General features: G+C 39.1%; 2 protein-coding genes across 5 annotated transcripts; one reads left to right on the top strand and one right to left on the bottom strand.

Moving 5' to 3' along the window:
• Positions 1-1,463: 1,463 nt before the first annotated feature.
• Positions 1,464-4,574, top strand: hdac12 (histone deacetylase 12). 3 transcript variants are annotated; one of them, XM_080428051.1, is made up of 8 exons: positions 1,464-1,707; positions 2,365-2,508; positions 2,600-2,759; positions 2,867-3,063; positions 3,372-3,522; positions 3,710-3,826; positions 3,933-4,075; positions 4,195-4,574. In XM_080428051.1, the coding sequence occupies exons 1-8, from the start codon at positions 1,609-1,611 to the stop codon at positions 4,216-4,218; spliced, it is 1,035 nt and encodes a 344-aa protein (XP_080284177.1). In that variant the 5' UTR covers positions 1,464-1,608; the 3' UTR covers positions 4,219-4,574. The 3 variants fall into 3 exon arrangements, with proteins under 3 accessions (XP_080284177.1, XP_080284178.1, XP_080284179.1); XM_080428052.1 differs by lacking the exon at positions 3,372-3,522 and having other exon boundaries at positions 3,682-3,826; XM_080428053.1 differs by lacking the exon at positions 4,195-4,574 and having other exon boundaries at positions 3,710-3,840; positions 3,933-4,057.
• Positions 4,575-5,793: 1,219 nt separating this feature from the next.
• Positions 5,794-11,533, bottom strand: trmt9b (tRNA methyltransferase 9B). 2 transcript variants are annotated; one of them, XM_080428049.1, is made up of 4 exons: positions 11,317-11,533; positions 8,019-8,225; positions 7,644-7,817; positions 5,794-7,109 (listed from the first exon to the last, which is right to left on the bottom strand). In XM_080428049.1, the coding sequence occupies exons 2-4, from the start codon at positions 8,179-8,181 to the stop codon at positions 6,145-6,147; spliced, it is 1,302 nt and encodes a 433-aa protein (XP_080284175.1). In that variant the 5' UTR covers positions 8,182-8,225; positions 11,317-11,533; the 3' UTR covers positions 5,794-6,144. The 2 variants fall into 2 exon arrangements, with proteins under 2 accessions (XP_080284175.1, XP_080284176.1); XM_080428050.1 differs by lacking the exon at positions 11,317-11,533 and adding an exon at positions 10,117-10,149.
• Between the last annotated feature and the right edge of the window lie 3,607 nt (positions 11,534-15,140).

Raw genomic sequence — 15,140 nt, 5'->3', positions numbered from 1 at the left:
AATCCAAGCTTTCCATACAGCTGCACTCTGGGTGAGTTTAACTTGGTTTAATACAATCAGATAGGACTTTTCTGTTTGGATGAATGGGCTGTCAAGGGTTGGTATTGCAACTCTAGATTATATTACAGATTTTAAGAGTTGCTTGCGGCTAGGATGCCACCACATATCTCTAGATTATTGTCGTCATGATTGCATAGATGCACGTTTGTAATGGGGTTACAGCTGCATATTATAATTTAGAGATCAATGTTTCAAACTAGCCCCTTTCGGAACTCTTTTTTTGTATTTGGGAATCGGGATGACAGTATCCAAATACAAAAAAAGTTTACAGAGATCCGAAAGGGCCTGTGTTTCTAACGAGCCACACACTAAACAACCTTGTGAAAAGGTATGATGATGCAAAGTTACGTTTCATCCAACACGTTTAAACCCAGTGGACCAGTGTTGCCATGTCCGCTTAATATAAGCGACTTATTTGGGCTTGTTTTTATAGTCGCCTGTAAATATTGGTAGTTGCGTTTTTTTGGGCTTGTTTCTTCAGCATAGTTGATTATTTGGGCTTTTTTCCTAATGTTGATTAAACCAGTGGTTGTCAAACATGTTCATGTCATGGACCCCCAAATTAATATGTATTTGTCCACAGAGTCAGACCCCCCCATCTGAAAATATTTTGTGCCAAAATAAAATATTGAAAAAATGTTCCAAAATTACCGCTTTTTCTCTTCAAGATAATGTGTTGTCTTTTTTTTTTAAATAGCAGATCTACAAGACATTTTCAAATGGCCGTAGCCTATAGTCGCTTCTTTTGGGCTTGTTTTCATATACCTGGTTGCTTATTTCTCTCGCAGAATTGGGCAACACTGGTCTGGACTGTGTGCAGATCAATGATGGAAAAAGTACTCAAATGTTTTACTTAAGTAAATATAGAAATACTCTGTTACAAGTAAAAGTCCAGAATTCCAAATTTACTTGAGTAAAAGTACAAAAGTATTGGCATCAACAAATACTTAAAGTACCAAAAGTAAAAGTAGCCTACTAAAATATTTGAAAATAGTAGATCGGTTGCGATGCGAGCCGTTGTGAGCTTGTAGATCTGCTATTTTCAAATAGCCCTTGTATAAAATAGGGCTAAAGTGGTTAATAATGTATGTTTTATAATATAAAAATGTATATCTGAAAAGTAACTAGTAACTAAAGTTTTCAAATAATTGTAGTGGAGTAAAAGTACAATATTTGCCTCTGAGATGTAGTGGAGTAGAAGTAAAAGTATTGGAAATACTCATGCAAGTAAGTACAAATACCTCAACATTTGACTTAAGTAAATGTACTTAGTTACTTCCATAGAGTTAAAAATAAGGAATACTTCTCACCACTGTGTGGTTATTCACACTCCATGACAGGTGGTGGCAGTATAGTTCTTCAGAGAAGACAGAAGATAGAACACACAACACACCAGGAGCAGACTCGTCGGCAGACGTGTGTTATGCGTACTCCATAACTACCTTGAATAATAACTATAATTATATAACTTATGATCTTATGATGGACATGACAGCCAATCTCCTCTCATGTTAGACTGTCTACACCAGCGACTAGCCTATCTGAAAGATGGCCCATTTTAACCATCTATTGTCTCGACCTCTGGTGAATGTAGGGGTCTTGGCTGGTCCACCTCTAACATTCTACAGATGTTTCCGCGCTGGAAAAGTAAGATCAGTGGAAATTGTCTTAATTGTCTTAGAACAGAATATATTTTGCAGCAGAAGACAGGCTTTGCTGCTACTGTAAGTAGCATTGTTGTGCTTTGCATTGTTCCGACTGATAACAGCCTCACAGCCTATAGGCTACGTCACTGTTTCATAACGTGGGGTCCGGGGACCCCCAGCCCAGCCAGCAGGGATCATTAGGGGATTCTACTGCATTGGTTCTCGAACTTTTACAGCTGAGACCCGACATTTGGCGTCTCCCCGGCTGGGACCCAGATTTATTATTAATTTACCATAATTGAAAATGTCCATCTAAGTTTTGAGCTTGTCTGAAATTGTTGGATAAAAAAAAACAAAACAATACAACATATATTTTTGAAAATCTTTTGAAATAATATAAAAAAGAAAAAGGAGGAAATGCAAAAAAGGGAATATTTACTAGTGACCCATAAAAATGGGTCACTTGAAACACTGTTCTAGTGGGTCCCCAACCAAATTATTGATAGACCCAAATGGACCACATGTTTGTGATTCTCAGGGACACTGAGTACTTTACAGTCCCAGAGATAACAATCAAATGCAGCTTATGCAGGTCTGTGGCTTAATGCCTAATATGAAACTGGGGATCCTTGAAATGACTGGTCTACATGTTTCACAGATATGTGAAGAATCCACAGCAGTTCCAATAGTTCACCATAGCAAGTATGTGTGTGACCTCCCAGCCAACCACCGGTTTCCTATGGGCAAGTTTCCCCGTGTGCTAGATATTCTACTCAAGGATCAAGTTATTACTGATAAACAGGTGTGTTATTCATAACTATAATAAACAATCCGTATTATTATTATTATTAAAGTCACTTGCACATTTTCCTGAGTGTGTCTTTTTGTCCTAGGTGTGGGTCCCTGAAATTGCCTCTCAAAAATTACTGAGCTGTGTGCACACCCATGAATACTTGAACAACTTCATAAATGGAAAAGTCAATGAAAAAGAACAAAGGAGAACAGGTTTCCAATGGAGTGAAGGCATAGTGAGACGCTGTCGATATGAAACGGGTGAAAACTATTTCCGCCGTCTGCATAATGTAGGCCTACATGTATTGACGTCTGGATGTTCTGAGACACAGCTCTACATAAACTGATCATTGCCTTGTTGTGCACAGGTGGGACAGTCCTGGCTGCAGAAATTGCCATACAGAGGGGACTCGCTTGTAGTACTGCTGGGGGAACCCATCATGCTTTTCCAAGCTATGGTTCAGGGTTTTGTCTTCTCAATGACCTAGCAGTTGCAGCCAAATACCTGATGGATAGCTCTGTGTCCAGGAGAAAGGTTCTCATTGTGGATCTAGATGTGCATCAGGTATGTTTACACTGCCTTTTGTTTTGCTGTATTAAGTAGAGGCTTTTGTGTTGTGTGGAACATTGCATTGATGCAAATGCTACATCTTGCAGGGTCATAATCAGAGAATACCTTTTGGTCATAGGTGCAAGGAAACGCAAGTGGACAACATAATGTATTGTCATATAGGCATTAGGCAAGTCAGAGAGCTACAGTAGTATGAGCATACAATATGTACAAGATCGATGGCTGATTAATGGTAATAGAGTTGTAATAATATACACAATATTGTATTGTGGCCTAAATTTGTACTTGTGTGGGTCTAACAGGGGGATGGCACTGCTTTCATTTTTGAAGAGGAACCGAATGTTTTCACGTTCTCCTTGCATTGCGGGAAAAACTTCCCCCTCCGTAAACAACAGAGTGACTTAGATGTCAGTGTTGAGGATGGAATGGAAGATAAAGACTACCTTTCAACAGGTAAGTCCTCAATCCCACAAAGAAACTTGTGGTGTAAAAACCTGAAATGCATCCAATGAAATGGTAGAAATAACAATGTTCATAGAAGTATGCTAATGTTAAATAACGTGCCATTTTATGAAATCTTGTTTTTTACCATGCATGCATGATTATAAAAAGGCGACTGGTTTTATGGATGTTGGAACAGTTGAGGCCCACCTTCCTTGGCTGTTGGATACCTTTCGGCCAGATCTGGTGCTGTATGATGCTGGCGTAGACCCTCACTGGGAGGATGAACTGGGGAGACTCCGTCTCACTGACCAGGGTGAGTAACGAGATGTGAGCTCAACAATCAGAATGTGTAGTTGATTAGTGATTTTTGAAATGGAATGTGAACATTAAAATGCAAGAATGACTCTTATGTTCCCCAGGGCTGTATCAGAGAGATTTGTATGTGATGAAGACCGTGGTGGCCAGAGGCATTCCTCTAGCCTCAGTAATAGGAGGAGGCTATTCCAGAGACATCGATAAGCTGGCCCTCAGGCATTCCATTGTCCACAGAGCAGCAACACAGGTACATGGATTTAATAGGATTAGATTCTGATTCCTGAATGTTTTGTTTTTATTTGTTCAATGCAACATTATATGCTAGATAGATCTTGCAAATGACAATAATCAGCTGATATGTTCCAGGTATGGAATGAATGCAGAACGTAGCTCTCCATCCTGGCTCAAGACAATCCCGAGGAACATAACACATTACTTGGGAGAAAAAAAACACTGTTTTGTTCGTCTGAGAGTAAGATGTTGTGGGTACATCAGGCACTTTGACCAATTACCTCAATCAATCAATACTGCAGACACATTCATAAGCTAACCATGGTACTACAGGTATGAACAATAAATACCTAACTATTTAACTATTGGTTTGTCATTGATTATTCATCTAATTACTAGACCAACAGAGTTCATATCACTATGAATTAAACAAACAACCAACTTAGTAAAAATATTTAATAAGGAAAACCAAATGCAACAAACTCCAAATAGTTACATAGATTCACATGAAACATTAAGCCTATTTTACACTTTGCACTGTCACTTCACTTGTCAAAGCATAAATTAGTCTTTGAGGTACAACTTTCACTGAAGAACAACAAACACAATTGGTCCAAACATGCTGTACTGATAGTGTGGGCGTATGCACCTTCCTTGGCACAATGTGTACAGATAAATGGTACATTTCAAGTTTTGTGTATTTAATGTCATTCACTGACATCAAGTAGCAAGCAGCAACATAGCTGCGGTACAGTGCAACATTTATTCACAGTTTGAGGCAGTCGATTAGCTAAAACATACTACTGGTTCAGCTAAATATTTTTTAAAACACAAACAAAGCACAACAATCACAAATATCAACATCAAGCAGAATATTAGCAACACCTTCTTTGAAACACCTGGGTAGAATGTAGCACAGCAACCAAGTTGTACAAATGTATTGCAAGATGAAAAGGGAACAGTGTCTACCTCCCCTTTTCCATAAATTCAGCACAGGTGGTTCATAGCAAGTCCTACCAAGAATTACATAACTGATAATTGCTGCAATGTTGGATCCTTATGTTTAGTGTTGTGGAATATGTGCAATCTTAAGCCTGAGTTATAATTGATTGTGCATCGTGTCGTACACAAAAAATAGCTCATCTACAAATTCCCAATGCATCACGCGTTGTGAGCTTGTACATAGCTAGTAGTTTCTGTGCACTACAACAGCGCACAACTAAGTATAAATCAGGCTTTATAACAGGCAGACACCAATAATAAGACAATTTTCCACCACGATCAGAGCTTCGACAATGAATGTTACATAGAATTGTAATTTTATCCTCTGATAAATGTTTGTGTGAGAATTAACATTAAAATAATAAAAACTGATGAATAATAAAATAAAAAAAAATGCATCACTCCTTGGCTTTCATTGTTTATAAATAGTTAAAAGTCATTAGTAGCAGCAGTGTAACTCCACATGTAACCTAGAGGGGAACACTCACAGTATGGATACTGCTTGTTAATTGCTTTAAATAGTATCAATAAAAACATCACAGCATACAGTTATAGCCATAAGGGCTTATCACGCGTAACCGCTTGGATCCACAGGGTCGCACTGCACTCCTCATGAATAGATGCATTTCTATTCAGCGCATAGAAAAAAGATGAATCACAATTCACTCTTGACATGAGCAGGCGTGTGCGTTAGACGAACATTAACGCAACAATTTCACGGATTCGGGCCCCCTAACTAAACGCTCTCATTGAAAAAAAGAATTACTAGGCGTGTCCGTTGCACCCGTCCTCATACTGTACTAATGCAGTGGCTACTGTGATGGTTCTTTCTAAAATAATATTGAGTAGACATTGATGGGCATATTTTAACACAAACTTTCTGTGTCTCCCATAACTGGTTATGAAGCCATTTTAGTATCTTGCGACTGCTGACTCCAATTTATTACTTTTGGAGTATTTCACAAAAATTGGTGGATGTTTTAAATGGTTTGTGTACTGTAGAGTTAAAAACAAAATAGTGTTGTTCAAAGTTAAAACTTGAGGAGGAAACGGTAAAACCAAAACGTGTTAAGATAATTTACGTCATATTTTCCAAACCTGAATTTTCTCTGCCACCACACACCAGTTGGCGTGGTCAAAGTAAGTGTGTGTGACATGAAGCTCCTCAACATGATTCTCTATCAGCTCTGCCAGTTCTCCTTCCCTAAAGACATGATAATACCTCAGGCAGGAACCTGCCACCTGTTCCTCATTCTCCTGGGGACTCTTTGTGCTTTCCTGTTGCTCTTGCCATTTCCCCAGGGGGCTTCTGTCATCCTTCTGGTCTCCAGACTGTTTGAGAAGTTCCCTCTGGTATGGGACGAGATCTGGAAGGGCTAGAGAACCACATCCTTGGACAACGGCTGCAGTAGTGCTCTGATTTTCCCCGGGGTTGGCGGCTTTGTTGTCTAAGGAGCCCTTCTGTCCCGTGTGCAAGTCCAGGACTGAGTCAAATATATCCTCCTCTGAACTGATCGTGGATGAAGGGGAAAAGAAGCTGTAAACCTGCTTGATCAGGCCCTGTCCTCTCCAACGGTGGCGGTCCTTGTTCCCCTCATCTTGCCCTGTGGGCGAGGATAAAGTGCTCAGGTCTCGGGAGGATGATCTGGAGACGGCTAGACTTCCAAAGTCGAATACAGAGTCCAGGGACCTAGAGAAGATCCACAACCTCTGGGTTCTCCGTGGTGTGGTGCAGGCGATGTCTTCTTTGTCGTCCATGGAGGATGTGCTTTTCACCTTCCTGTGCTTGTCTGTGTTACCTGTATCTGTGGCTTCGCTCACACTTTGTGCTACGGCCCTTCTCCTAGGCCTGACATGATCCTCGTTGAAGCTGGAGGGTGAGTGAGGGTTAGGGTTCCAGGGGACGAAGATGTCCTGCTTCTCAAATTTGCGGCGCTTCTGTTCCATGGCCCACACGTAGATCATGATGCGTCCCCCTACACGCAGAGTTCGTGCCATCTCCTTTATTGCTCGAATACGCCTCTCTTTGGTGGACAAATGATGGATGACTACGAGAAAACATACATTGGTTACGTATTAAATAAACGTATTAACTTGGTATTATCTTCAAGTTGATGTAGCACTTTCCAAGACAACTGTCACAAAGTGCTTCACAAGAAAACAAAAATTAAGGAAATAAAAACAGAAACATGCAAAATCACAGCAGGAATGGTGGGTCACTACAGACTCACAACATTCAATATTACAAATGGCACAGAAGAGTAAATAACTACAATGGGTGATTACTTTGGGCACAAAATTAAACACTGTTTGGATTGAACCACAAATGACATCCCAAATGCATAACCACTTTTACCTAGCTACCATGACGATCAATGGAGCTTTTTTTAGGGCCCATCTATTATTACTTGGTTAATTGATCTTTATCGTCACCTTTCATCATTAATCAACAATTTTCTCATTTTCTCCAACAGTTTGCTAATTTTGAATTAAGTGACAGACTTGGAATTGAGATGTATGTATATACACACAGAGGGAGGCAGTTCAAATGTGACAGTGAGAGAGATGCATGTATCTGTTACCTGCAATAGAGAGCACAGCATCAAAGCAGCCATCTCTGTAAGGCAGTTGCAGCCCATCGCACACCTGGACCTCATGTCCTTGGCTCCAGGCAAATTCCACCAGGGGGCGACAAACATCACACCCCAGCTTGAACACCTCCTTGTTGATGTGAAGGTACTTGCCATTACCACAGCCTGCAACAGAAGTGATAGTAACACATGATACAATATTAGCAGTTTATTCTTCTTTCAGGGGGTCCATATATAAGAATCTACAATAAACAACACATTGCAGATTATGTGTGTATTTTTTACAGCAAACAAACGGTTAATATAGGTTAGATGGGTTATATCAAACAGGGTAGGTAGGTAAGCAGGACAAAGAATGCTTCCTACCAATGTCAGCAATGATGCTTCCTGGCTGTTGTTCCAGTAGAAACTGCCGTACATTGGGCCAGGCTTTGTAACGGCTATCGTTGAAATATGGAGCAATCTTCTCATAGACATTATGCACATGGTCTCTCTCCAGCTGGCAGGCAGCCTCCTCCATCACGGTCATCCAGGGAAGGCTGCCTCATAAAGCAGGGCCACACATCACCAGGCCTGCAGAGATAAACAAGATAGTCCATCACTGACACCATTAACAACTGAGGAAAATATCAATAAGGTCTTGAAACTGAGAAGGACAGAGAAACGGCATCACTGTCAACATGCCACTGAAGGTCAAACAAGGTCAATGGAAAATCCTCTCATGATCAACCAACACGCTGATTGCTCTCTCTCAAACAGATGGTGATTCAACACCTAGTGCCTACGCAATCCAATCATGATAAATCAAGCTTAATTTTTACTCCATATCATGACGTGTCACTTGCTGACAAGAACTGATTTGCGACGCATCAGTAGCTTGCAACACTGTCATACTACAAATTAGGCTTCAGCCTCACCTGTTCCAGTCTCATCTAGTCTGCAGTCCTTTCACAAGGACAGAGCATGTCAGGAATTACTATCACCTACTCGAGCTGTGCATGTTTAATATGCTTTATGTTGTAGCTGTGGCATAAAACAATGATATATTTTTTTGAAACTTAAGTCCAATTGGACAATCGTCTTTGTTGGAAAAACAAACCTAAATCCAGTGATGTAGCTAATTAAATGCTAGCTGTTAGACCCTGTAGTGGTAAACAGATTGATATCCATGTTGAGTTGCAAATAAGAATGAAATTGAAAAAGGTTGACCAAAGAAAAAGTTAATAACTGGAATACATCTAAAGCACAACACCACAGTCACTGCAATTGTTAGTTTAACAAGACACGTTCTAATAACGGCGTAGCTTGATATCTGACATGATACTAATATGTCAGTCTTGACCAAATATGGACAAGTACTAGCACAGGATTTAGAGGTACTTGAGAAGTACTGTACAAATACAATTACTGTTTTTTATGGATGGCTCGATCTGCAAGAGGCTAGCCATCTTTGAGAGGGTCAATCTATGTTTATGTCTGTCTGGAACTAATCTCGCAAACAACTGGACCAAAATCAATCTCAACCTGGGCGGTTACATAATGGTGGTTTTCACATTCTGTGCCCTCAGCCTACACTCTCCATCCATCCCTTACTGCAGCCAGAGGCACCGTTTATTAGAATGCATGCCACTACCTTTCACAGTGTAGTGCAGCAGCTCCCCAACAGCCCCATTTTGTAACCTTGTTCTGATCTGCCCAATGATACAATAGGCTAGTTTAATATCATACATTAGGTGAAATTATATGCAAAGCCATTAAAGGACGACTTTGCACATTTTCAACCCATCTTCATATACCGTAATTGGTCCTTACTAATGCGCATGATAAAATGGTAATTTTTTTGATGAGCATTAGTGAGGGCAAAATATATGGTTTAAAATGGGTGAAGTCGCCCTTTAAGCTACGAGCAAATCAGTTTTACCTTGGTGTTATCTTTCATTGCAGACAATATTAAGGACTAATGCATTTGACTCCCAAAAACATATTGTGTCTGAACAATTTCTTTGCAGGACACGTTGCCCTCAAGGACAACGTATTATTATGCAAAGAGAGCACAAATTGCACATGATCACAAAAGTGGGGAGTGGAAAATGTAATGTACTACTTTTAATACAGCTCTAGCAGCTACTGTGCAAACAAACTTATGTTGCACATTAATAAATCAATATCCTCAGTCTTGTGTAGCTGTATTGTGATATACGTTTCAAAAATAAATATGAATTAACTGTGTCCATATACAGCATTTGTGGATGGGTAGGTTGGGTGATACGTTTGATGTAATGGTCAGGAGCGAAAGCCACATTTTCACCTCACATTCTAAAGTAAACACTTGAATTCTATTACCCAGTGACTGTTTCCATACCATATAAAAACAACTGTTTATGGATTTGGAATTAATGTAAGTTACAAAATGGCATTAACTAATGAATGAGGATAACCAGAAGGCATATACAGGCATACATACTGTCTGCCATTCTCTCTAGTCTCTAGCCTTCACTGTCCTTGAGTAGAACTGCCGCGTTATGTCAGCTGGCTGCACCAGTATCCATAGTGAACATTACACCTGGGGAAAAAACAAATACCATAGGTTCTTGTTAAAGGGCAATCTGGGAACCCAGCGCCAAATGAAAAGGAAAAACAGAGCAGAATCTGTTCTTGAGAGATTAGTTAAAGGGTGACAACAGCAAGCCAAGATGAGATATCTATCTATCTATCTATCTATCTATCTATCTATAGTAACAACACAGGCCCATGTTGTCTGGTTTTCTATTGAGGATTGTGTATAACTGAATACTGATTGAGAACTATTGTTTAACACCTCCCCAGCAAAGAGGAAAACATTGCTTATGTAACAACACAACACCTATATTTAGCTTGATGCAGTGGGACTATTGTCTGTGGTCAATTTCCAGTTTCCCCACATTCACTTAACTGTAACACTCAACACCATTATGTAACCACTAGCTGTCACAGAGAGGGCACAGCAAGCTCCTGGCTGAGAATGGGGACTCAAATTGAATCACAGATGTTGCGACTGACAAACTGGGATTTCTGTGTTCTGTCAAATAGGATAGGAATGTCCCCCTCAGAGAATGACATAGACACCATCTGTGGCTAGATCTATATTTTTTTTATACATTGTCTCAATATCAGTGTACTTGGGAGCTACAACAAAATGTGTAGGCATGTATAATAAAGAAGACTATTGATTCAAGAAGAAGTCTAAATGCGATATTATGATGAACACTAAATTAGACCACAAGTTCTACTACCTCATCATTATAAAGATATAGCATAACTATCAATAACATGTTTGTTGTAGCCTATATACACACCATTATAAGTATCGAGGCAGCCACAGCACAGAGAACATGTTTATCTATCATGCATGCCAATTTAACATCAAGTGTGGTTTAAAGGTGATCCACTGCCACCTGACCTGTCTGACTGTTTGGGAGCTCCACCACCTGGGTTAGTTATCCCACAAACGATCAATGGGGTTTGTCTCTTTCAACTTTAACGTTAGACTGAAAGAAACCAAGATCAGGTGGGACAACGCCGCCCCTTTTAAGTGAATTGGCAACAGATTGGCAAGCGTTTTACAGGTCTATCTTATAACCAATGAATGAATAAACTTCCATTAATGTAAACTAAACCCTCTTACCATGTCTTGTGTAAAACGCCATCCGTCTCCTCTCGGGTCGTTTGGGAAAGTTCCCACTCTATACATTCTATAGAACAACCGAGCCATTCGTTCTGCCATCACGTAGTCGACCCATCTGCACAGACCATGTGATCAGCGACATTGTAGCGATTGATACCACAGCCGAGAGTATCAATAGCAAGTGTCCAAATACAATTAAATCTGTAACATAAACATGATAAACGTTGGCCGTCGGTGAGTGAGACACGCTGTGCAGCTCCAGTCCACGGCTTTGATTGGCTGAACATGTCACGTGGCCACGACAAAAAAACATCGTGATTCTACATGAGAAAGCACAAATACCAAAACGCTCGCCCCAAAACACAGTCGCCCCGGGGCAAATCCGGCGAGCTCGGAACGGTCGCCACCTGGTATTCCGAACCCTAAACGTAACTAACCTCAGTAAACTATTCCTAAACGCCGCAGTCGCTAAACCTAACCTTATTCCTAAACGTAACCACAGTAAAACTATGCCTAACCTAACCTTATCCCTAAACGTAACCTCAGTAAAACTATGCCTAACCGACCCTAAACTTATTTCTATCCTAATCCTTGTCCTCAGTGAAACAAATACAAGAACCGGGCGAGAGGTCCGCGAAAGAAATGGGGGTGAGCGTGTTTTGGGGCGAGTCTTCCGGTAACCGAAAGGACGGGATGCAAGAAGAGACAGATGGAGCATCATATTATAGGCTGTTTTTATTTACAACATTAATTATGTGTCTACTTCCTGAATGTCTTATATAAAATTCAATTCAATTCAAAGGAGCTTTATTGGCATCATAAAATATACTTTTACATTGCCAAAGCAAGTGTCAAATGTCAATGTTCTTGGACCTTTATACAAAGCAAGCTAGAAGGGGACATTATAGGCATGTCTTTGTTGGTATCCTTGAGATCCAGATATTATCAGCATGGAAAGGGAAAGAGCATGTCCAAGAAATACACTTGTTTTAATAATTAATGCAATGGGTAAATGAATGACACCAATATTTAGCCTATATTTAGAAAAAAAAGCTCCATGATGTGGAAAAGCTGAGCTTCAGACATCGATCAAGTCTTGTTGATTTTGTCCACAGCTGAATTGGAGTGGGGGAAAATAAAATATCTCTCTATCTCTAAGTATAAATCATAGCAGCCTACATTGTATCCTTCTGGTTTTGTTTTTTTTGTCCTCATAATTTGGACGTGGCTATAGTATAGGACCATTTCCTATGAGGGCAATCTTTGGTGACCAAGTTGTTTACCTTGTCCTGCCTCAAATAATGCTCAGAGTCCATAGTCTAGTTTTGACTAAGCTCTTGGTGTCATGGGAGCATTGTTTGCGTGGCCTATCACTGGCACTGCCATCCATATAGTCTGAGCTAGGGCCCATCAGCACTTCTACAGGGCTATATAACTAGGCTTTAATATGGTACGCTTTATTTGTTTTACCCATTAAACCATGAATGCAGGCTTACCAACTCTTACCAGATTCCCAAGGAGATGAAAGTGTGATCCCATCAAGGTGAAATACACAGTACTGGCTCACAACAGCTCTCAGCTTGGTTAGAAAATCTCAGTTGCTTATGTATGCAGAATCCCTGTTATAAACAGGTATCAGGAAATCCTGACACGTTAACTAAAGTATTGGAACGTATCTATTTCACAATTATTATGATGCACATACTAAATATGTAATTAGGAATTCGTTTTTCCTTGGCTGTACTTTGTATACCCGTGATGACCAGACTATGGATTCTGAGCATTGTTTTTTTTTTTTTACATGAAGCACATCGACTTTAACTAGTATGAAATGTGTTAAAATAAAACTGACTTGACTTTGTCTTCCTTGAGGCATACTTTCACTAAAAGAGACAAAGCATGTGGTCCAATATTTGTATGGGGTCACTGGGGTAGACAGGGGTTAATTACGATATTGATCAGGCACTTCAACAGAGATAAAGTGTATTGCATGTTCAGTGGTGGACCGTGGACAGTAACTAAGTACATTTACTCAATTTTGAGGTAAATTGACTCTAGTATTTCAATTTGTTGATACTTTATACTTCTACTAGTTTGCAGATTTAGATTATTATTACAAAATATACATTACTGCTTCCTATTTTATACTTCAGCTATTTGAAAATATACAGGCTCATCATATCGAGTCGCAATGAGCCTGTAGAAGGGTGACATATTTGTGCATCCTACTTCCCTGTCTTTGACCACTATTCCTGAAACCAGTACTGTACAAATATAATTACTGTATTTTGATTATATTTGTATAGAGTCATTGAGGCCTTTGTAGGACACTGCAAAGAAGGTCAAAGTTATGCAACTAAATGTCTGTCTAAAAAACTAAACGCATTGGAAACATTACTACTACTACAACATACTATATTACTACTAATAATAATTATAAATATCATTATTTTTTGGTAGACCCTAAAAGGCCCTACAACTATCAACATAAACATCAATGAGCAACATGATGAGATACATGACACCAGCTCCAACTCAAATTGAATGTTTTTGTCAAAGAATTCCAATAATGTAAAATGTATTTTAGAACATTACTGACATCACTTTTCAATAGAAAAGTGAAATGTCAACATTGAACATTTACGTTGCTTGTTGATATTGTTAAGAGCATATCAAAAACATCATGTTCTATTGACCTCAATGCACCAGCACTAACATGCTCACAAAATCAAATAAAAAAGTAGTGGATATCAAAACATGTCACCTTTTCCACAAAATTATTTCCAAGAATATTTATTTTATTTTAAAATTACATTTAATCCAATTACAATGCGTTTGTGATATTCCTGATTCACAAATGATTATATATTAAACACAATTCAAGTCAAGACTGTTGATTAATGTCTTGGAATTATGCTATCGTATTCTCATGTAATGTTAAAGCACATTAACTCTTCAGTCCCTAATATCACAACGCCACGCTATGTGAATAATTATGAGCTTGTAGATAGGCTATTTTAAATATTAATTGTATTTTGAAGTATATAGGGCTTAAGTGATTGATACACTTTTGTATTACTTTATGAAAAGTTTATCCAGTGCTCATTGAATTTAACTGTAAGGGTAATACAGGTTTAGGAACATGTTTTCCAAAGAATCTTTTTTTTCCCTCCGGAGTCTTTGTACAATCAGTTTAGGACAGTCATCAATACACAGGTTTGGCATATGGAGAAATGGGGTGTCAGAGAGCAGGAGTGGGAATTCAGATTTTTTTTATACGATCGTATCAAGATTGTAAACGTATAATACGATCATAAAATCTTTTGTTGAATGTAGTCTTGGCAACGTACTATCCCTGAATCGCTCGTTATCTCCTCCACAACAAATGGATACACCTTTAGGGTGCACAATTAGCATATGGTCAAAATAAAAAAGAATCCCAAGAAACCTTCTAACTCCAAACAAATACATGAATGTATCTTTGATAAAGTCAGTATGTAGTGCAGTTGATAAACAACACCCCTTTTCACTCTGGTTTAATGAGTACTACAGGGATATGCTTGCACACAATGCATTTTCCTGTGGGATACAATAATGAATGTGCTCAGGCAAGGCCCCAACGAGTACTCAACATTATTCTATTTCAGAGTTTTGTACTTAAATATCTATAACTTCTTCCAGTCTCTCTCTGCAGGGCTTCAAGACAAACCCTGCTTAACCTCAGTTATATCATTATATCTTTATTATTCTATTTACCAAGACTAGACATGATTTATGTCCATATTGTAGTTTCTGCAGCTTTTATTACATGAGGGTGTCCCTTT

This window comes from Gymnoscopelus braueri (genome assembly GCF_963280865.1).
Source record: "Gymnoscopelus braueri genome assembly, chromosome: 5".
Classification (NCBI taxonomy): Eukaryota; Metazoa; Chordata; class Actinopteri; order Myctophiformes; family Myctophidae; genus Gymnoscopelus; species Gymnoscopelus braueri.
The sequence above is the reverse complement of the archived record's forward strand: the minus strand, read 5'-3'. Positions and strand labels throughout refer to the sequence as shown.